This window comes from Anarhichas minor, unplaced genomic scaffold, assembly GCF_050575085.1.
Source record: "Anarhichas minor isolate MPS153535 unplaced genomic scaffold, ASM5057508v1 ptg000011l, whole genome shotgun sequence".
Classification (NCBI taxonomy): Eukaryota; Metazoa; Chordata; class Actinopteri; order Perciformes; family Anarhichadidae; genus Anarhichas; species Anarhichas minor.
The window spans coordinates 14,043,580-14,067,459 of NW_027466457.1; the positions used below are offsets into that span (position 1 = coordinate 14,043,580).

At 42.6% G+C, this 23,880-nt stretch overlaps 1 protein-coding gene across 2 annotated transcripts in view; it reads left to right on the top strand.

Annotated features, from left to right (window-relative positions):
- The first annotated feature begins 7,931 nt into the window (after nucleotides 1-7,931).
- The window catches only part of LOC142947761 (pleckstrin homology domain-containing family A member 7-like), a 120,940-nt gene continuing 104,991 nt past the window's right edge, over nucleotides 7,932-23,880 (top strand). For both annotated transcript variants that reach the window (XM_076089559.1, XM_076089560.1), the window contains exons 1-3: nucleotides 7,932-8,049; nucleotides 8,193-8,269; nucleotides 8,422-8,479. In XM_076089559.1, the coding sequence (XP_075945674.1) occupies nucleotides 7,967-8,049; nucleotides 8,193-8,269; nucleotides 8,422-8,479 (218 nt within the window). In that variant the 5' untranslated portion in view covers nucleotides 7,932-7,966. The remainder of the gene's footprint in view (nucleotides 8,050-8,192; nucleotides 8,270-8,421; nucleotides 8,480-23,880) is intronic.

Here is a 23,880-nt window from a genome sequence, read left to right on the forward strand (position 1 = left end):
CTCATTATGTTTCATTACGTTTAACACCACCAGCTGTGAATGAAGCCCCTTCTGTTCACCATCATTGAGACTCAGTATAGTGAATAATACATGTGAAAGGAAAGCTCACGAGTAACCGTTAGCCCACATCTTAGTCACTTTAACACGGAGACCCTTGTTGCTGCACCTTATTAAAAGCTCTCTCTGAATAATTTGCTCCGTATTTCATCTTTCCAAATCTTTGCAGTCAGTTTCACAGGAAAGAAATCCACCACATGCTCACTCTGAGAGCAATCTGGTGCAGCGGGTTTAGTTGTGCTTTGCCAAGACTGGAAGATATTGGCTGTGTGGCTCAACGCACTGCAAAGGAACTCAGTGGCATTTGATTAATAGCGCTCAATAACTCAGATAATTCACTGACCTGGTTGTGAACAGTTTCTCTTTTCTGTCCACACACTGATGCACTTTGTTAGAAGTAGATCTCGGATAAACTGTTTGAAACGTGATCCATGAATTATCATCAGGAGCTGTGTGATTTGTGTTGAGTAGGCAACAGCTAACATCTCAGAACCTCTGCTCATCACCACACAACTGTCTGTATGGATCGATACGACTACAGACAAATAGGTTCAATCCCACAGACAGCTAAGAGAACTGACTTTAAACATGTGGACTTTACTGTCCACTGCAGTAAATCCTTTTTGTAAATGTTTGTAAGATACTCAGATGAAATAAAATCAGTGTACCATCAGTCCTGTATACTTTTGTTTCACAGCCGGCAGGAGGATGAATTGACATCTGTTGTCCACCGGAGGGAGACAGAGTAACATAGAAAATGTCTCAGATGGTTTGTAGTCTTCTGTGGAAGCTCCTGAAGAGGCTCAACTCGAGGATCTCTCACTTATAAGACGAATAAACAAAAGTTAAGAGACTTAATATAACAATTTGAAAAGCATTTTTTCAGTTCACTGAGGCAGCTGCATACAGAAAACTCCACGTGTATTATTCTGACAATGAAACACTGATATTTGTGACAGAACATTCTGAACTCAACTCTCACTCACAGGCTTTTTCTGGAGCTTTTGACCATATCCCACCGTCTTCTTCAGTGAAAGGAACTTGCTGAGGTCTCATCCCCTGATTTAAAGGCGGACATCTTTTTGTGACTTGATAATAAAATTACAGAAAGATCCAGAAACAGTAGGTGAACCTTGAACCAAGAATGAAAGCTCAACTCTGACGTTTGCCTCTGTACTCTCATTGTCTTTAAATGTGTACATCACAAGATTATTATGCTGACTGTCACCTTTATATTTAGACCTAGTATTCATTGTGTATTTCATGCACAGTTCAAGCAACAATTACCACATTACAGGCTGAAAGTGAGTTGATCAATATGTAAAACTCCCTAGAATTAAAGTCTTTACTGGTGCAGGAATGTCTCTGTCTCTCTGATCGATGTTTGGAATCTGAAACCCACCCGTCTCCTTCACGTGATGCATTTGAGTTTGTTTTTTGGTGAAGCTCCACCCGGCCTGCAGGCTGCTTACAAAAGTCACAAGCTGTGGGGAGGAGCCGCTCCGTGCATTATTCACCCCACATCTACATAAGACACAATGGGGCGGACGGTGCCAGACGTGTGCACAACTGAGCTGTGTGTGCATATGTTTGCCGTGTGTGAGTGTGCCTCTGAATTTCTTCGCCACCTGAAGTTTTTTGGGGGAAAACGACCCTCAGAGTCTCCACCGAATCCCTAAAAGCTTTGGTCAACAACAGAGAGGGAGGGAGAGAGAGACTGCAGATGAAGAATGATGTTGTTTCTGTGCACATTTGTCTTTTTATCTCTCTCTCGCTCCATCCCCCTCTCTCTCTCTCTCTCTCTATCTGAAGGCTGTTTGCTGAGGGCCTGAAGCCAAACCGGTTTTTGTGTTATTGTTAAGTAAACAGCGGTTGGATTAGCCATGAATTCCTTCACCGTGATGTAGTAGTTCTGCGTGACACGGTGCTCCAACAAATAACGATTAAAAGATTTACACTGCTTCCCTTTGAGAGAATAAATTGGTGAGATCTTGGATGAAAGTGTTGAACTCATGAACCCATTTCAACAACATCACCAGAAAAATGGTAAACCGCTTTGTTTTCAAGAGCAACGTTGCTGAGTGCACAGCAGACCCACAATACGGTGGATGCAAAATAATTATTATTTGAAAAATAATGACTGTTTTGTGCCGCTTGCTTTGCCGGATGGGTGGAGTTTGTGTGGTAATGAGCTGACAGGGATCTGGTGATCGGATGAATCAGAGGTAGATTAAAATGTGTGCAGGCTTTTTAAAATTCAATCATTTATTCATCTCTAAACTGTTTTTGATGAGCTAAACACACACACACACACACACACACACACACACACACACACACACACACACACACACACACACACACACACACACACATATCACATGAGGTTCACACAACCTTGAATGTATTTTTCTAATTGGACTGCTTTAAGACCTGCTTGAAAGTATTTACCAAAGAACAAATAAATAAATACGTATATAGATAAGATACCACCAACGCTCACAGTGCTGCTGTTGAAACCAAAGCAGTGGAAGATATTTATGTAACACACATCACAATCACAAAGGCAAATTGTAGGGAACCGTCTCCTCCCCGCTGACTGAGACCTTCCAGAAAGATTTGCACAAATGAAATTCTGGCGAGCGCTTTGGATGCTTCCCTGCCAACAGTATTCAAAATGTAAAATCTGAACGGTGTCCAATGTGAAAGTGTTCCTTCCAGAGGACACGGCGACTCACTCACTCCTTCACTTTCAGTTCTACATCTGCAAAAACCAGCGTGACCGATAAGTACAATGTAGCAGCAGCAGCAGTTTAGACCTGCACATGTCGCCTCCTGCAGGCAAGGGAAGATCTTCTGCTGCTGCAGGTTTAACATTTGTGCCTCCTGAAAGCAATTACAGATAAAGAGTTTTCTGTTTCTATAGCTGATCTTTGTGTGAGATTTAAAGGTGTTACATGTAACGCTGTTGGCTAGAATAAAATAAATGATGAGCTTGTGGCTGTAAAACATTTCCATAAATAAATGTACTATCTATTCTAATTAAAATATGAACTGGACATAACATTATGGTTTTCAGGCACTTCATCAACAGACACCTGTTCAGAACTATTCTTCTGATTACGTGTCAGGACAGTCGTAACACTGATTGCCTGTGTCGCTGGCACAATTTCCAAATTCTGTTGTTAAAATCGCAGGATTTCTTGCCTGTAGATGGCGCATGTTACACTGGGAGCACGGGTCCAGAATTGAAGGTCGGACACTTTTGGAGTTTCATAAGTGGCTTTGGCTGAAGCGTGGCATCAGGTGTGACTGTGTGACCTCGCTGGCATAAAGCTGGGCATGCTAATCTTCTTACTTTTGCTCTGACGGCACATAATGTCTGAGTTTAACATTGAAAATCCCACTTTCCATTGCCTCCACAGTCTCCTCTCAGTTCTACTTTTCAAATAATATTAATTTTTTTAACTCATCGACATGCTACATTCACCTCCCTGTGTCTTTTCTGATTTCTGTACTCAAAATGAGCCCCTGTAAGTTAAAGCAATACACACAACATTTGAAACAATATCTATATATTAAAAGGATAAAACACATGTATTGCAAAATGGTTTTAGTCACTGTTTCTTTAAGTTCAAGACTGAAGGACCTCAAAATGTCTCTGCAATGGTCTCAGACATTCCACAGCTTCATGAAGAATGCTTCCGTTCCTGTAGGCCTTTACTTGTTGGCATGAAAAATGCTGATCATAGATACCAATTTCGCCTCTGTTTTCAATTATATTTTCTGGGCTCTGTCACCTTTTTATTTCTCATGACTACTCTCAGGCCAAAAACCTGCCGATAGAGCAGGAAATGGAAAATGTTTCAGGCCCCTAACATACATCTATATTTCTGCCCCTTAGTTCTGTATAGAAGGAGGCCCCGCACTGTTAAATCCTCCATCCTCCTCTTCTCTGTTTGCTTTCTCTTTGTTTTCTCTTGTGTCTTTCAGCAGCTCCACACACACACACACACACACACACACGCACACACACACACACACACACACACATAACAGAAGATGTTGTCTGTCCTGGTGGTTGTTGTTTTCTTCTGCAGCATCGGTGAAACAAGGAGGAAATCAAGCTGCTGTTGCCGGCTCGGAGCAAAGTAACAAGAAATTACACTGTCTGAACACAAGGACACGAGGACAAACACAGCTGACATGTCGACAGAACAACAAAAATGTCAACGTGACGGAACACAGCACAATACAATGCATGACCTGACAAATGAAATTCAACATGATTGAGACAACCCTAATCCAGGAAATGAAGTCAGAATGGAAGTGAGTGTGGCGATCAGAGAGAGATTGTATTTCGTTTGAGTGAGTGTCTCTTATGTTGAAGGACGGAAAGAGAAAGAGAGACAGAGTCCAGGACTTTTCTCTGTTTGGTTCATCAGACAGAAACTCTTATAAATTGATACTGTTGAACTATGTGCATATTGTTCATTCATCAACAGTGTGCATGAGCCTTCATATATACCTGTATATGTACATACAATTTAAAGCTGCACTAATCAATGTTTTATATTAACAAAGGATCACTTAACTGTGTGTAGTATGGAAGGTGCTGCTTGTATACAAACCCACAGAGAGTATCAGCCAGTTCTCATTTTAGCATCTTTCAGTGACTTGTTTTGGTTTTCCGGCCGACAACTTTATTGTTTTGGTTCGCTGTTGATTCCAGATGCAGCCGGCTGCTGTTTTCAGTGAAACGACTCTGACAAGCCTCACTTTACGCTACATGTTCAGCACCAAACAGCAGACAGACACCGTTAGCGACTAGCTGGTGACCATAATGGAGCTTTAAGTAGCTTAAGCGACATACATTTCCGAACTATTCTTAACTTTATAATTGGATAATGTGTTCATTATAACGTGTTTTGTTACAGTTTGTTTCTGCTGCCCCCAAGTGGCCACAAAACAGATCAATTAATGCAGAGCTAAGTATTCTTTTGTCTTGTAGTTATTCTTAAATGCCCAATCTGTTATTATTTGTTTTTTTGTGTTTTGTCATGTTATTAATTAAAATAATTGAATAATTGACAAGAAATTTAACATAAAGAACTGCTTACAATTATTATTTACTGTAACAGCATATCAACATCAGAGAGCCATGACACATTATGTTTAGCTGTTGTCTAGTTTTAGTCTGTATTATAATATAAGGGCTGTCTATCAACTCAGAGTCATAGCATGTTCCAGTCCTGTGATCAACATGTTGTTTAAAGGTCCAGTGTGTATGATATAGTGACATCTAGTGGTGAGGATGCAGATTGCAACCAGCTGAACACCCCTCTGCTCACTCCTCCCTTTCCAAGCGTGTCGGAGAACGTGAAAATGCAAAAGGCTCCGTCTAGAGCCAGTGTTTGGTTTGTCCATTCTGGGCTACTGTAGAAACATGGCGGTGCAACACAGTAGCAAATTTAACACAGTGGCCAAATGGTGTAGAGAAAGAAAATAGTTCCTCCATGAAACTGCTCACAAGGTCTGTGGAGTATCTTGAGTAACCAGGTCATGAAAGAGACACTGCTGTTGAGTTTTTTTTACCAGCATTGAGAGAAGGCCGACATCTCTAAGGCCGAAATCTCAAACACTCACACCAAAACAATCTTGATTGATAAATAGCACGACAGTTAAGAAGGAAAATATGTATTTTAGATTTTGGGGTGAGCTGTCCCTTTAAGTAAGACACTTTTTAATGCATTTTTGTGTGCTTTTTTAAAGTGTTTTGGTTTTCAGATCTGCAGCATGTGTGTAAGTTCAGCGTCAGGACAGCAGGCACCTGAGCACACACACACACACACACACACACTCTCTCATTGTAGCTTTGATTTACTTATCTGTTAGCCAGTGATATCCTAACTTGGCTGGAAAAGTCTCCATTGTTCTTTCTACTATGTGAGCACTTTTATCTTTCCACACAAATTCACTCCAAATGGTAGAACAATCCCCCCGGCTGTCAGCGGCGAGGCCGTGTGTGCCGACCTCTACGCTGCCTTCAGCCCCCTTTGCCCCGTCAGGTGTTTCTGCTGTTGATGTTGAGGTGCCTCCAAAACCGAGAGCTGCCAACTGTAAAACCAAACAAGGCAGAGAGGAAATCAAGCACATGCACACCAAAGTCACCAGATGTGAAGAATATGCTCACCTCTGGTAGAGAGTGCTTTGGATAAACGGTCAAATTGAGCCCGATGAAAGGGTTGTCGGAAAATCTTGCAGTCTTACCTGCTGGGGGGGGGGGGGGGGGGGGGATTCTAACAGTTTGCTGCCCATAGGGAAGTTGCCTCATAAGAATATTAGGCTTCAACTTTAGCCTCCTGATGACATACAGCTGCTCTATGGGGCTTTTATTTTGCAGGGCTGGGGGCTGGTTGGGGGAGAGAAGAAGAGAGGAACAGAACCACACTGACGGATGTCCATTAGAAAAATATCCCATAAGATGGACACCAATTCCATACAGCACTGAACAATGAAAATAAACATTATTTTCGGTACAGTACACACACATTAAATGTTCTCGAACATGAAGGATAACAGAATCTATAACTGTAGGATGGTCTTAAAATGCTAAACGTTATTAGCCTTGCAGTCCTCTCCTGAACGCTGAGTCACTCGAAAAGAAGGATTTCATGTGTTTCACTGATAGATGTGGGATCCCTAGATGTGTCAACCATGTGTATATACTGAGGTCTGCCGTAGGATGGAGACATGCATTATATTTAGCCAGTGTGTGAAAAACAAAACTAAGCTGAATTTAAACGACATCATTTTGAGATGGAGACCATGTGAATAGTAACTGCATTCAAACTATCATTTGAAAGTATTGTGTAAATCACACATCTTTGTGTCCAAACCAGGTACGGTGTGAAAACTGCCACATAATTGAGGTTAACTTCGCTTTTATATTTTGAATCAATAAACAACAGAGCAAAGACATTTTGGCAGTTGGACCCTCGACCCTGTGATTCATGAATAACTTGTTCTTCTACATATCAACAGATTACTACTATTGTTTTTGGGCGCTCCCGTTATTGTACTGACATAATGGTTTAGCAAAACCATAGGCCAGTTTTTCATTGAATGTATTTTTTGGGCAAGTTTGTCTTCATTAGATAAAGAACAATGAAGACCCTGATGAGGCAAGAGAGAGATGATGGATGACGTGCAACAAAGATCCTTGTCTGGACTTGATATGGCTGAGCTGCAACTACACGGTCAGCATGTTGAACCCCTATTGTCGAATGTTTTAGTTCTCATTACTCATGTTCATAACGAGCGCTGTAGCCAGGATTTTAGAAATATTGAGGGTTAAAAGTACAAAGTCCCCTGGCAGAAACAGTTTGGCAAGCCACAAACCAAACGTTGTGCACATTGCTGAGTATTTTAAGCAAAAAGTGAATTTATCTGCTCAGTCATATTTTCTGTAAATTCTGTATTGCTGAATTATAGTCTGGTACCAGGTGTGTTATTCTGGTGGGAAATTACTTTTGTTTAAATTGTATATTTAGTTTGTGCCTAAAATCAATTGAATTTAGCATAAAACATATTAGAATCACCATTAAAAACAGTATGTGAAATATGTGTGGAATTGTAATATAACTCCTCTTTATTTCATTATAATTAAATAAAACTACAGCATGTTAGTGAAGACCAATCTGTCTGCAGTCTGCAATAAAACCAAAAAACTACAATCTCCAACAGCTCACACTCCTGTGTTTTTCTTCAGCGGTTCAGCTCTTGGTGCTCAGATTTCCGGGCTTCAGAGGAGTGCCTGAAGGCGGCGCTGGCCCTAGCGGTGATCGCGGAGCTCTCGGGAGAGACTCATGGAGAGGGAATGAGATGAAATAGGACTTCAGACCGGATCATGGCGGCGCCTCTCGGGCGAGACGCCTTACCTGAACACTGGTCGTACGGTGTCTGCAGGGACGGCCGGGTCTTCTTCATCAAGTGAGTGGATAACGAGCGCTTTAACGCACCGTCTCTCCCGGTTTAACGGGAGTTGGCGGAGTCTGCTGGTGTTTCCTTCCCGTTGGCGTAACAGGTGTTTTTCTCTCTCTCTCTCTCTCCGTGTGTTTGCGCTCGTGCTGTAGCGATGAGGCGCAGACCACCACCTGGCTCCATCCGCGCTCCGGTGAACCGGTTAACTCCGGACACATGATCCGCTCAGGTAGCTAACGTTTCACCTGTGTGTGTGTGTTTACCTGCGTGTTCATGCTGGGCCCAGCCCGACGGAGGAGGTAGGGGGGGGGGGGGGGGGGGACTTTCAGGCGTCACTAACGAAGTCTTGTCGTTTGTTTTTATTTTTATTTTTTATTTCAGACCTACCTCCGGGATGGGAGGAAGGCTTCACGGACGACGGGGCCAGTTACTTCATAAAGTAAGTAGCGTGCGTCTCCGTTGTGGCTCCGGTCACCTGCGTATTACTCAAAGTTACCGAGCAGCTTAATATGGCTCCCGTCCGTAATTACCGCGAGCACAGAGTGGATGTAAATGAGGTGTTACCGGGAGTTACCTGCTGACCGAGTGATGACCGCTGTGTATGAGAGGAACACACCATGTTGCACGTTGCAGTATTTTATTTATTTATTTTGCATCTTAGTGATACTGAGATGTAGTATTGGAAGAAGTACTCCAACTACTGAAGTAAAAGTAGCAATACCACAGTGTATAAACAAATAAGTACACATACATTTCAAACTTTACTATAAGGAAAATAACAAAAGTATCAGATATACTTACTGCAGAATTAACCATTTACGATTATTATATTTTGTATTATTGTATTATTATAAATTCTAATGTTGCGGCTGGAAGAGGTGGGACTACTTCTTAATTACTTTTGACCCTCCAAACGTTTAGTATCATATCCATGCTCATCAATATTACATATCAATATTAGAGAATTACAAATATCAGATGACAATATATTTGCTGATATACATTTTGCTTGTGTACATTATTTGTAAAGGCGGATCTGTTTCCAAATGATCCCCAACAGACACGGTCTTTATGGACAATTTGTTGTTTCTTATATATATATCTATATATATATATGTATATATATATATATATATATATATATATATATATATATATATATATATATATATATATACACAGTATATATTATTATCAATTTCACGAACCCAACAACGGATGCTTGATCTTTGCTGTTTTTGAAATGAGGTAACTGAAAAGATTGACCGTCTTGTGGCAGCGTTGCATTCTGGTCTATTGAAGCGGTGGTTTGTCTCCGTGATGAAGTTTCTATTCGTAAGCAAAACACTCGGTGTATAAAAGAGCCCTGTTCTCGTTGGCCTTGATGTTTCATATCGGTGAAGGAAATGATGAATCAGCTCCATAGCTGCATTGATAATACAGTGTTGGAGCAGCAGTGGGATGCTTGCTCATGGTTTACGGTTTGTCCTGTTGTCTGCAATAGTTCATATTGAATAAACCACCAAACAATTGTACGGTGTACAGGGTGGAGTCACATGTGGGCTGTGTAGTAGACCAACAGAAAAAATAACACACGAGTTTAGCACTTGAAAAATACATTTGAATTTGTTGTGTTGACTTTGAACTTGTAGCCAAAACTTTTGTCTGACTTAGGGCCTCGGTCCACCTACTGCATCATTTAGAAAAATGCAACGAAAGAAAGTGTGCTGAGAGATGGAACCACGCCGTGGGATGAAAGTCCCGACGCGGCGTCGATGAACAGGATACAGCTACAGTAGTTTAGAAACTAGTAATATACGGCACGGGGCAGTGAACTTGACGGATTAACTGTTTTAACAGAGCACAAATGAGACAAGCGTTACACCCTGCGGTCCCTCCGTGTCCCTGCACGGGAGAATACTTTGCCGGGAGGAGAGCGGGCGCCGGCTTTGGAGACGGACCGTCGCACCTGTAAGCATGTGAAACTCAGCCAGCATGAACCCGGAGCTCTCCTCCCGGCTGTAGTCTCCTAGTGTCGGGTAGCAGAGACCCACCAGCCCGCTGTTCCACTCGTTTTCTGTGACCAGGGAGCAAGAAAATATGGTGGAATAAACGAGCCAACGTTAGCTAAATGAGGATAGTTAAAGAACTTATTGCTTCATCTACACACTGTGTAGGAGAGCACGTTGCTATCTGCAGATAATCAGTCATTAATGATGATTCAACGGATGTTGTAATGAGCTCATCCTCAATTTTAGTCACAGAAAGTAGAGGACAGGCTCGTGTTGTTACACTGTGGTTCTGGAAAAAGTAGATTAAAGTATTCTTTAATTTCATGACGTAGATTAGTCCCAAACTCCATCTCAGTGTTGGCCTTTAAGACTAGTGCTGATGTGAAACAGGGGATGTCGTTTTGAGCCATTTTCAACCATTAAATGATGATTTTTATGAGTCAGCATTGATGTTTTTTTAAACGCAGTACAGTCATATCATTTAGTTTATAGATTAAAAAACGTGTTTGAGTGTGCAGTTACTCTTTACATGTTTTCTACGTGTTGCTCCTATAATCTGAAAGGTTTCCTAAACGGAGAAAGAGATCTTGTGAATGTGTCTCAGGCCTGATTGGGACCCCATGCCTCCACACACTGACGTCTTGCCGTTCATGTTTTTTCTGTGTGTGGGTTTGTTTGTGAGGCTCCTGGGTGGATAATTGATTTCTCCGGTCGTTGAATATTCATACAATCACAGCCAGCACTTCTTCTAAAGCGTCTGTAAAATGGAGAGTTAACACTCTGAATGTTAGATTAGTCGACTCGGTCGGTCAGTAATCCGTTGTTTTGACGTCTTGTAGTCTCCTCTGAAAATGCCCTCAGTGGGATTTCGTGTGTTTCTGTGACTGGTGCTGACGGAGATTTCAGTGTCGCTGCAGATAACGGAGGGCAAAGGTTGTTCATGTTGCCGGTCGCTGCTGGTAATTGTTTCAGTACAAACGGAGAGTTCTTCTTCTTAAGTGAAAGCTGTTTTAGATTTTGAGTAAATGCTGCCGGAATTCAGGCTTCTTGCGAAATATCTTGTTGTGTTAGACACTGATTAAAACTCACCAGAATCCGTCCTGATGTGCTGTCGTGGTTTGATGTGTGACTCAGACTCTGTGTGTGTGTGTGTGTGTGTGTGTGTGTGTGTGTGTGTGTGTGTGTGTGTGTGTGTGTGTGTGTGTGTGTGTGTGTGTGTGTGTGTGTGTGTGTGTGTGTGTGTGTGTGTGTGTGTGTGTGTGTGTGTGTGTGTGTGTGTGTGTGTGTGTGTGTGTGTCGCTCTCTCTCTTAAAAACATATCCTGAATGGAGTCATTGAAAAATACATGAAACTGGCAATTACTGTTTTTTGGTCTGGTTTAAAATAAAAACTTTAATTTATTCCAAACTTTCTCTCGTTGAGCTTTAACGTGTAACTCAGTATTTTAATTGGCCATCCAGCTGTTAGCAGGCGGTTGTTGATGTTTCAGACATAACGTTGTGTTTGGTAGCTTGGAGAGCCTTAAAGACAGACCAGCTGTACCTGATACAACCGTAATATAATAATTCAAGGCATTTATTAGGGAGGAACACCAAACATTTACATGTTCCAGCTTCTCAAATGTGAGGATTTCCTGCTTTCTTCTGTTATATCTCTGTAGAGGAAGTGTTTTTTTAGATTGACCCACAAATAACGATCATTTTCATTATTGATTCATTTATATATATATATACTGTATATAGTTCAATATAATATGTCAGACAAAAGTGAAACAGACTTGTTTGAAGGTTCCGTCTTCTAAAGTCTTGTTTGATCTGTGAACACTGTTTTTATTACTGGCAAGAAGAACAGCACGGCTCCCTCTGTGTCTCTGCATGTTTTTCTGAGAAAAGGAGTTTGACTCCTCTGAAGCGGGACAGTGTCTGTTCTTATGACGTCGTATTTTACAGTGGTTTGCTTTCATCATTTTGAAGCTGTTACCAGAGAGATCCTCGGTGGCTCAGCACCAAGACAAACCCAGCAGGTACAAGGCAGGGGCCTCTAGACAGGCTGGACTGGTCGTGAATAAATTATAACGTACGGTAAGCGTGACTTATCCGTCCCTCGGGCGTCACTGGAGGGACGGAAAACACTGTGTGGAGCAATGATGAGGAGACGTTCCTCAAATGAATGCAAACAAACACACATAAATGCCATATTCACCTCATATTCCCCACGTGTTTTCTTCTGCATCCTCCTGGTTTAGTGGCACAGGACTGGATAAAAACAGCTGTGCGGAAATGCACATTAATTCACATTTTCTTTTGTAAAACTGAGAAAAGCATCAAATTGTCATATTTAATGAGCCGTCACCTTTGATTGTTTGATGTCTTTACTTGCTGTAGCTTAGCTGCTAACTGCTGCTAACGTTTTATTCAGTCCAGCCTCAAACAGGCCGTGTTGAAGAGGCTACAGTTTGAATCTTAAGTTATCAGTTAACATGTCCACCTTCAATTCCTCGTATTCAAAATTGTCTGTAAAAACAGAAGCCTGTACGAACACGAGTAAACGCACCGACACATGCGCTGCGTTGTCTAGATCTAGTTCTGGCTGTCACAGGAATATTTATAAATCGATGGAACAAAGACATTTTGGGGTGCTCGTTTTGCTGTTTACCGTTTCTATATATTTACATGTTGAAAAGTGAATGCCACTGATGGCAACCCAAAGGCCAAGTTTCCAACTTCTCATAGTGGTCACGCCCCGCTTAAACGCTTAAACGCTTAAACGACTATCAGAAGGGTTCATTTCTGCACGACTTCTAGACACCCAGGCAGGGTTAAAAGCCTCTGAGGGAGTCTGAACCACTGAACCGTCATCACGTCCTCGGGGCACAATGTGTTTCCAGCTATAACCATCACACTCCACTCTCTCAATAGGCCATGTGAACATCATTCTGTGACTCCCAGAACTGTTGATGAGCTCATAGACGTAGCAACAGTTCGTTTGTCAGACTCTTCCTCCGGCTCTTTCTTTTAACTTCGTTCCTGTCTGTCCCTGAAGTAATAACCCCCCCCCCCCCCCTTATGTCCCCCTAAGGACAAAGTGGGACGTAAGTATGACTTTGAAGACGTCCGCTGGGCTAAACCCACTCTGTCATACCTCTCCTCAGTATTACTCAGAGACGATGTTCTGACTCCCTCACTATCGGTGCCTCTGTTCTCGTGTTTGCTCACGCTCATACCTGCGCACATGCAAACAGACGTGATGTGTGATTCGCTCCTAAACCCTCGAGGGGCCTCCAGATGGGTCTTCCTCCTCCTCCTCCTCCTCCTCCTCCTCCTCCTCTTCGATCCTGCAGCCACTCCCAGCGGGGGGGCTCCTGGTACAGGGAGGAGGGGGAGCAGAGCCGATCAGATCCGAGGAGCGTTAAAGCTCCTGCAGGAACGTCTGCACGACCGGCTTCACTCAGGGGGGTTTAAGGGAGGCAGCAGGGGAGAGGGAGAACACACACGCACACACACACACACACACACGCACAGTGAGAGACTGAGAGATGTCAGAGATGTCTGTTGGTAGCAGAAGACAGCTGGTTCGTCAGCCCTGTCCTTACTCACCATCCTGTGATCTAGAGAGGTGTGAGAAACACAGTCTCTGCTGCTTGAGCCCGTTGACTCTGTCCAGAAGTACTTTCTGTAGCTGTTTCAGGGACCTAGCAGTAGCTTTAGGCATTCATCCAGCTGAAATACCAAACATTCTTGGGTTTCCGGCTTCTCAGATGTGAGGATTTGCTGCGTTTTCTCTGTTTTCTGTCGTTGGAAAGTGAAAATCTTTGTGAAACAACAATGTGAAGTCAACAAACGCTCTGGGAAGTTGTGCTGGGTATTTTTGGTGATTGCTTTGACATATTTTAGACTAAATGATTAAAGTATGGGTTTAAAAAAGATAGTCAACAGAATAATAAAAAATAAGCACGAGTTGTAAGCTTCCTTTTTATGCCAGGTTGCTCTGAAGCGATGTGTGTGTGATGAGTGTCAGCTTGCTGCAGAAAGCCAAGTATGCTTCACGTTGACGACAAACATCCCAGTACAACACAATATTACAACACACACCGCTCCAGAGCATTTAGTGTCAGTCACACAGGTTTAAACTCCCACCAAGCTGTTTGCTGCATTGACCTGTGGGACTCGGCTGCAGTCTAAACAGGCTTTTAGTGTATGAGAGAGTTTGAGTCACAGTAAATAAAAGATAAAAAACTTAAGATCTACTGACTAGATATTTTTCATTGACCTTTCAACCACATTTCATGGTCTTCCTTAGATCACAGAGGTGTGATCTTTATGAGTGCAAAGATGAGACATTAGTTAAATGCAGAGGTTAATATTTAGTGAATGTATTTAGACGACGGTTGATATAAAGTGTAACAATAAGGATCGCCTTCAATCTAATTCTATGAAGACAATGTATGGGCGTGTACTGGCCAAGAACATCAAACATAGATGTTACAAAACAAGTTTAATATATTTGATAGATGATATAAAATATGAAGACAATGAATCAAGGATCACTCAAGATGGAAGATAAAAAAGATTAATAAAATGACAGCAGGGAATCATTCAAATTCTTAAAAAGTGAACCCATCACATGATCGGATCAGCCTGCCTCTGATTCTTCAATAAAAACACATTTTTTAGAGAGTGTCTATAATCCGCTCCCAGTGAATGAGCGTGACGCTGAATGAGTTCTGCAGAGGTGCTGCTCTTGGCGAGGAACCCCGTTATTGGTTGTGCAGTGATTGGAGCTCTGCATGATCGGCAGCGTAAGCACAATGATGGTATCACCAAGCCGTGACAGAGAGGCTTATCTCCAAGAAGCTTACGATAATGTCAGGACTATGGCCTCGCAACTTTAAACCCTTTGAGGCTCTGTCTTATACTTATGTATGTTTTCTTTCTTTCTTTTCATGTTTATTTTATTTTATTTTTCTTACTGTTATGTCGTAGATTTTGTTCTTATTATAAATGCTTCTATTGTTTCTGTTTTTAACATGTAAAGTGTCTTTGAGTGCCTTTTAAAGCGCTATATAAATAAAATGTATTATTATTATTATTATTATAATACCGACTCCAGATACCATCAAGACCACTGGCGTAGTTTCCTTTTTTAATACATGTCTTTGTTAAACCTTTAAAAGGCGGGATCTTTGTCAAAAAAGTGCGGGATTCATTTGTTTTAACAGAACGTAGTCCTGGTTAAAAAGCCTTTTTTCCCCATTTATCTTTGAAGAAATACAGAAGCCGACTCTGGTTCTTCCTCGGTGCTCGGGTAAACTTGACTAACCGTTCGAAAAACCCACTGATGAGTCACAGAACATGTTTCCCCGGTAAGATGCTGACGGATGTGAGCAGGTTTGACGTATTAAAGGCTGTTTTTCATTTCTCAAAACTTTCCCGTTTGAGGAGAGCGATGAATGGACTTAAATATAGATTGTTGTTTGCAGAGAAGGCCACGCTGCGTTCGAGAGGATCCACCTGAATGGCTGCTTTGCGGCCGTTTGCTCACATGGAAAAGGACGAACTTTAAAAGCAAAAAAGGTTGTTTTCCCAACCGTGATGGATAATATTTGTGAACCTGCTAATAAAACCGGCGGATCATGTTGAAGGCGTGAGAACACGGGGTTGGTTTGTGCTCGCCGTCTGCAGCTCTTTGTCCCCGGATGAAGAAGAGGCTTTTGTTTTGCCGCGGCTAAAACCAAAGAACCAACAGTTCCCCAGCAGACGAATAAAAGGCTGGAAGAGAAAGCTTTTGTCAACAACAGCTTTTTTATTTCTTTTTTTTCTGTCGTTTTCATTGGTCGAAGGTGCGAACCAGTTTCCTGTGTTTGCTTCCAGCGCACTAGGAAAGTTAAAGATTGTTTCTAAATGTCAGCCCAAGGACGGCGTTTCTAACCGATGTCGTCTTCGCCGGCTGTGTTCCATACTTAATGAGGTTCCCTCCAGATATTTGCGTTCCAACACCTGCTTTCGCTACCGAAGGCTCACTTCAGCAACATCTGCCAGGGTTATATCACGTGTTTACTTTAACATGCTTCTGCCTCTTTAGACTGTGAGAGTAAATTAGTAACTAGTAAGGTTTGTATTATGTTTTCAGAAGAACGTGACTGAAACAATGCCTTTTTTCTTTCTTTTTTTAAACTGAACCTTTGAACTCTATCAAGTCTCGTTTGATCAACGCTCACCGGCTGCATAGCTGGAATGTCGGGTACCGTTAATGGAGCACTCTTCAGGTGTTCTGGCAAATTGAGAAATCACAGCTGTGTAATGATGATGCTATCGTAGCTCGGCTGTGGTTTCTTTGGTTTGGTTTAATAGTTTCTGCACGCTTTGGTCTGCATGAAGCCGAAAGAACAAACACCCTCCGCAGGAATGTCGACTCTTTTGTGGAGCGAATGTTTGATGTTTACTTTTGCCTCTGAAGGTGAGAGATTTTTTAGTTTCGAGGATGAGAACTTCTTTCTTTGTAGTGAATGACTTTGGAAATGAGACGGGTACATTTTCATCAAATCCAGGAAGCTTCCCAAGAGGCAGCGTCTCTCTCACTGTTCCTCTCTCGGTCTCCATGTGATCAGCTGATTTCGGTCCGTCGTGCTCCTTAACTCTTCTTCTCTGGTTTTATGTCTCTCGCTGTACCTTCACCTCTCAACGAAGAGGCGGAGTGGAGCTCCGTCTTTCATGTGTTTTTCTGTTTCTCTCTGGGAGGTCAAGAGTGTGTGGGTCCTTCTTCCAATTCTTTAGTACGCCATGCTTGATTCTTGCAGCCACGATGGAGGCCGGAGTTAGCCGAAAACGTCAACGAGAAGAGGTTTGTGCCATTTGAAGACATCGTTCTGGAGCTCTGGGAACTTTTGATGGACATTCGTCACGATTTGTTTTGACATTGTATCGCCGGACGATAATTATCTGATAATAAAGACCATATAAAGTACAATTTCCCTAAATCCATGTTGATTAGATATCAAGAAAAAGTGCTGAATATTCATTGATCCTGACTCAGCATTATGCTTTATTCATAAAGGAACAAAACAGCCTAGTCCGACACAAAATCAATTCTGTGCTTCAGTTGCAGTGAGTGTGGGGCAGACGCGTCGTTCTCTCGGTATATTAATGTTTTAGAAGTGCGGGGTAAGTTTTGAAAAAGTTTCTCGTCTAAAATGCCGAACAAAAAAAGAAAAACACTCATTTGAATTTTGAAAGCTGTGAGCTGCAGCTGCAGGTCTCCAGGAGGGACGTCAGGTGTGAGAAGTGATCTCAGAGCAGTGAGTCAGTGTTTATGGCTGACTCACTCTATTCATGAAACCCCACAGGTCTCAGTCTGCATCACCACTGGCTAATGATTTATCAACAGCTCAGTGTGTGTGTGTGTGTGTGTGTGTGTGTGTGTGTGTGTGCTTTAACACATTCCTATTTCATTGGTTCATGACACCGGACAAACTCTGATAAAAGAGAAAATGCTCGGCTTGAAAGGCTTCTTTTATTCCCTCTCCACAAAGTCACAGACATCCATTTCATACATATCTTTACCAGCTTCATCTAAGAAAAGAGATATTAAGCACCATAGTGTTGCCTTAGATTCTAAGGCAACACTATGGTGCTTAATATCTCTTTTATTATTCCACACGTAATGTAATAAAGCATCTTGAAATTCATGCCAGACGGGGATTTCAGCTACACTTGACAAAATAGGACTACAGTAAATGTCATGCTGACAACCACTTTTAAACAACAGTTGGTATTATTAACAGATGTCTGTGTGACATGCAGCGGTGATCATGGCCCATTCTTCTGGGTGTTTGTGGGTGTAAATGTGCTGTAGTGCAGTGGCGGGCCGTGCATTTTATACCTGGGCCTGCACTCGTAAAAATGAAGCTCAACACCTACAAATACACTATGAGTGCAGATACATGAATACCGGCAGGACGGGATGCGGCGGCATTAACGAACAATGAGTCAAAATCAATTCAGCTAAAACATGCATTCCGCCACACACTCAAGAGCACGGGCCATTCAAATATCAGTCATATCAGAGGGAACAATATTACCCATATCATGAAAACGACACGATAGACAAATTAACAGAGTAGTACTCTCCTATCACTCCCTCCAGGAAACACACGACTCCATAGTTCTTGTTACTGACGGATTTATTTGTCTGTCAACACCGAGAGGGAAAATGAGTCTACTTGAAAACACATGAATCTTCAAAGTAGATCACTTAAAAACTTAAACTTAACTTTAACACTAACTTTAACACTTTGCACGGAGTATATAGACCGCTGCCGCTTCGCGCGTCGTCTTGTTGCTGTGCACCGGCTAAATGTGTCCCCCGCGCAACATAGGACTTAACAATAGTTCCTATCACATATAAAACCAAACGAAAATCCATATAAGTTGTATAAATAATAATATATAATATAAACAAGCATATTAAATGATGACATAGATCATATTTATGGCAGTTAAAGCCACTGCAGTTAACTTACCAGAGCTGCTGTTCACTATTTAGCTGTTCTTCCTCCTTTCTTTGTTAACAAAGAGTTTAATCTCACGGTTGTTCAGTACATCCGTGCGTTTTTAGTTCCAGTAAGAAGTCCTTCTCGATTCATGGATGCCAGTGAAGACAGTCGAGCCTCCCCAGTTGTATTTCTTGAATAGGTTTAATGTGTTTGAGGCTGAAAATGTCCACTCGACAGAGGCAGCAGATATTGGGATTGTCACCGTCCAACATGTCAGGCTAGCCCACTGACCAATCACGTATGGCTAGGCCAGCTAGCAGGCTCTGGCACGTCAAAGAATACGCCCAACATGTCAAACTAAAGATGTGATTGGTTGAAGACTATGACAATCAACAATATCGTCCCCATTCACTTAAACTGCACATGGATTCACTTGAGAGTCTGCAGGCCTCGGGCCTCTCTTCTTACCTAGAGACACAGAGGTGAGATCTGATTGGATAAAAGCTCTACTTAAAACAAGCTGCACTGGAAGCAGAGCAACAGAGGAAGACAGTAGCTGTGCAATGAGAAAATAAGATAATGGGAAAAATATTTGTATAAATTATAATACATGTAGTGTATTTAAGAAAAATTATTAAATTATAAAATAGATATAGCTTTGTGATTCTGTTTAGGCCAGCAGAGAAGGCCTTGCAGGCCCTGACGGCCCACCACTGCTGTAGTGTGGCGTTTACTGGTGCCGTGAACGTGCAGGTAATTATCTTGGCGATGTTGGTGCAAAGACAAACAACCAGTTAGAATGAAGGGATGGGACAACTACCAATCACAATCAAAGTAAGCAGGGAAGCAAAGAAGCATTTTCATCAAATCTGTCGAACTATTCCTTTAACGCTCTGAACCTCGAGCAGTTTCAGAGCGTTCTTTTTGCTGTTGTCACATTTCACTCTCCGTGGCCTTGATTTTCACTGCACTGTATAAGTCCTGCACCTCTATGGAAACAGCACAATAGACTAGAAGTAAGTAGAAGAAGAAAAATGTCTTTTGTGCATTACAACACCGTTACCATGCCATAAATCATAAAAAAGAAACTTATTTTACAAAAAATGGAAAATCACAATTTGAAGCTTCGTTTTGGCTGCTTTTTTCTGATGGAAGCGTGTGTGAAGGAATTAATGCAGTTTGATTTGTACTTTTTATTATCGTGCTATAAATCCTTCTGTCCCCTTTCCTACGTCCACTTGGACTCGATTAATCTCTCCTGAGTAGGCAGGCTGATTATTCAGCTGTTCGTTCATTTTCATCTCGTGGATGGAGGATCGCGTCGGTGACTTTTCCTCTTAACCTCAGCGCTGTAAGTGTTGTGGTACTTAAAGTCATGTTCGGTTAGTTATTCTGTCTCCTCTCATTTGTGGGTGCTGTTGGTTGGAAATGGTTCTATTTCATGTTCAACTTTGGTTTTGTGGTCGTGGAAGCGGGCCCATATAAAAAGCATTTTGTTGTACTCATCCTCAGGAGCCGTGAGCTTTTGTTCTGACTTTCAGATGATCCTCGTTCACATCAAGGAATGTTTGTCCTAACCATGCGCCTCCTGAGGAGCTGATAATTCAGCACTCATTTCTAATCCTCTTCAAACCGAGGTGGTATTTTTGGAGGCATCTCTCCCTCTTGTCTTCCTCTCCCCGCGCTGTTACAGATGCAAAGATGATAGTCTTTTGCGGTCATTTCAGCATCAGTTTGTGTGTGTGTGTGTGTGTGTGTGTGTGTGTGTGTGTGTTCAATACCACCTTTTGAAGGAAGTCTGAAAATGGATGTCTTGAATATTTAAACTCGCCCCGAGGCTGCAGTATTAATCCACAGACTCTCACACAGGATCTGAGTACAACACAGATCTGTCAGGCTGATGTTTATCGTGATGCTCTGAGGGAATCTGAAGCAGTGCAGACTGCTTGCTCTTTTTATTTTATTTTCATGAACAAATAGATGAACAGAGGAATTTGTTCGGTACGAGACAAACACTCGCATTCACAAAAGATAATCAGAAAACAATGAAGAGGCCTCCAGCCTCATCCGAGGAATGCATTATTGAAAAGGAAACGCTGCGAAATGGTTCTGTTTGTCAAGGTGAACAGTTTTAAAATGACAACTCAACAGTTATTAGTCGTCTTTAAGCTTTGGTTTATCATGAATTCCTATTTTTCTTTCTCCTTTTTGTCTTCGTCATAATCAATGTGTAATAGTTCAAAAGCTGAGTGGCCTCTTCCTCTCATTTACCCCCCCCCCCAAAGAAAAAGAATAGGCCACTTTAAATGTTTCTGGGAGTCAAATTTCTGTGAAAAATTGTACTTCGGATAAATGTCACTCCTGCACGTACACACAGAGAGTTTCTCACTCGCGTACAGTCTATTAAAATGTCAAAAAAGCAGATTTGTGAGCATGACGGCGTTTCTGTTGACTGAGTGGGAAAAGCTGCACTTGGTTTCCTGCTCATTACTTTCCCTCACTGTACTTTACCACCAGTTATTTTACATTTCAGAGAACATGAACCCCTCGCTGCCGCTCACTCACCACGCACTTTTATTCAAACATTGGAGAACGGATTTTCCTGCCTCTGCTGATGACAGCAATGGCTGATGGGACATGAAGTTCAACACATTGGGATCAACACATCACTCCGTGAAGGTGCAACAATGTCCACTTGGACCCACGGATTAACAAGAGTAGAATTTGGTGGTCAAAGGTCACTGTGACTTCACAAAACACACAATTTTGGCCATAACTCAATAAGTCATATGCTAATTATGACAACTTCACACTACTGATGTGAAATTTGAATAAATTCCCTCAAGGCGTTCCTGAGATAATGCATTCAGAATATCATTTGGTTGATATCGTGCAAAGACAAATTTCATCAGCTCACCGGGAAGGCCGATCAGTTATTGTTTGGAGGTGCTGTAGTGGTAGAGCTGGTACTTTACGACGGCGTGTGCACTGCCACTAAACCTGTGGCTTATTGGTATAAAACTAAATATGTTTTGTGTCTATTCCGGTTGCCAGAATAGTCTGTTTGTGAGAAAGCCTTTCTAAAGAAGCATAAAGTAAGCATATAACTTTGTCTTTGAAGAGGAAATGAGAAATGTATCCCCGGTCTCTGGTCGGTTGATTAGGTGATTTTCTTGAGGGTCTCAGCATATGCCATCTTCTCTCACACGGAGCCTATGAAGTTAATCCTCAGAGCTTTCTGTATTTCATGATGTATTTCATTTTTCCCCTTCCAGCCAAGTGTGCTTTGTCTACTCAGCCTCACTCCCCAAGAGATTGAAGTCGCCTCTTCTGTGCACAACATTGACTGCTCCCTTGTAGCCTCAGATTTTCCTCAGTTCTTTGATTTTTCCCTGGTTGAATTGGCCTCTTTTATCAGGCTCCCAAAGTAGCACTTGTGAATAAAAGTCGTACTCTGAGTGATGAGCGTAAGCACGGCTCACAGTTCATGAAGGAAGCGTGGCAGTAAACAAATCAACATGATTTGTGCAATGAAATGGCATAGTGTCGTCCGTTCTTTTAACCACAAAATGGGCAGTAATGGGCCGTAAGTAAAAGAAATGGCAAACTAAATAAAAAGCAGAATTCTGAAATTCGATAAATGGCACGGGATCAAAAGCTAGGCAATAATCCATCTTGCAAAGTGGCTGTTTTAATTCTAGATGTGTACATCGGTGCACCAGATCATCGCTATCAAAGGTGCTGTGGCAGCACATTAGCGTGCTTTCAAAAACTTCAGAAGTGTAAAAATATGTAAAATGCAGAGCCTACAAATGGAGACGTGGACCAAAAGGCTTAATTCCTCCACATGACAAGCCCACACATCTCTACCGCGTAGGACCAACCCGTCTCGCTCTGCCCAACTGCTGTCTGTGGACCAGAAGAACAGGCCTGGGATTTGCAACGTCCGTCTGTGTTCAACACTGAGCAAAGGAGGACAGACACAAAGGAGGGATTGAGGGACACAGATGCTAAACAGTGCGAGAGAGAGAGAGAGAAACGACAAGATGGTCGATACAATGTTGTGGCTCTTTAAAGTCCGGCTGGTTGTGGGAGACAGTAACACTTCTGTCAGTGTGAGGAGGAGGGCCAGGCGACCAAAACATTAGCAATGCAGCTCGTAGGGAGAGAGAGAGAGAGATCATGTGAGGAGCACTGGGGAGGTCGGAGACGGAGAGGACAAGGGAAGAAGGGGTGATACTTGTTGGGACAGTTGCAAACACTGAGAGAAAAGTTTAAACATCTGAAATAGAGAGAGTGCGTCACCATGTCTGCAGCGATCTGCTTTGCTCTTATCCTTTCCTGTGACTCAAGAATCTCCTAAAAGTAAAATTTGAGGGAGAAGACGAAACAGCGGTGAGAGAGACGGCAGCGGACGTTTGTAGGACACTGTAGAAGAACGACACTCACAAGAGATGAAAGTCTGGGGGAAAGGAGCTAAATCGAGTGAGGTTTGAGTGAGATAAAGTCTCTAATCAAACAGCAAAGAGGTCCTTTCGTCGTGGAAGGATGGGTACCTGCTGCAGCCGCGACCCCACGCGGGAGGCCGGCCACGAGCTGGTGGCGATCAAGCGCCACGCGGCCTGGCCCTCGACGGCCAAGGTGGTCACCAACGCGGACGATCATGAATTCTCCACGTGGGATCTGACGTGTGACTCGAGGTAAGCACATCATCTTGGCGCTGTCGCGCATCGCGGAGGCGTAGTGTCGGGTTTAATCCGTCGCAGAAGTTCTTTATGGTTTTCTGTGCCGTGCCCGAGGAGCATGAAGTGGGTCAAAGCTCGTTAGCTTCCTTGTTTCCTGGGGAGAAACGCGGCTCCCTTCGGTACAGTACGCTGCCCGGCCGGCACGTCATAAAACAAGTTGCGTGTGGCGTAGTTTGTCAGCTTTATGGGATTGTAACGGGGCATAAGAGACATAAAAGCAGACGCTCCAAAAAACGCACACATCCACGAGCGCACACTGCACACCAGTTGTGGCGGAGTCTGCCACGGTGGGGTTTTACTGTAAGAACACACTCGGAACATCAACTGAATGCAAACACAAGATTAATTCAGCTTGACAAGAGCTGTATGACAGCTTTACTGGCACACTCAGCACTTTCCTCAGCTGGTCAGACCATAAAAAAGGTGGATTTCCTCCTGCTGTGAGAAACAGGGCGAGGCTGAGGACACAGGGGTGACGGAGGAGGACGGATTAGCCTTTAGAAACTACAGACTGTTACTACATTAATCTCCCAATTGCCCTGAAGACACACAATCCAGACAGGATCTGTCATCAGAGTGGCACAAACTCAAA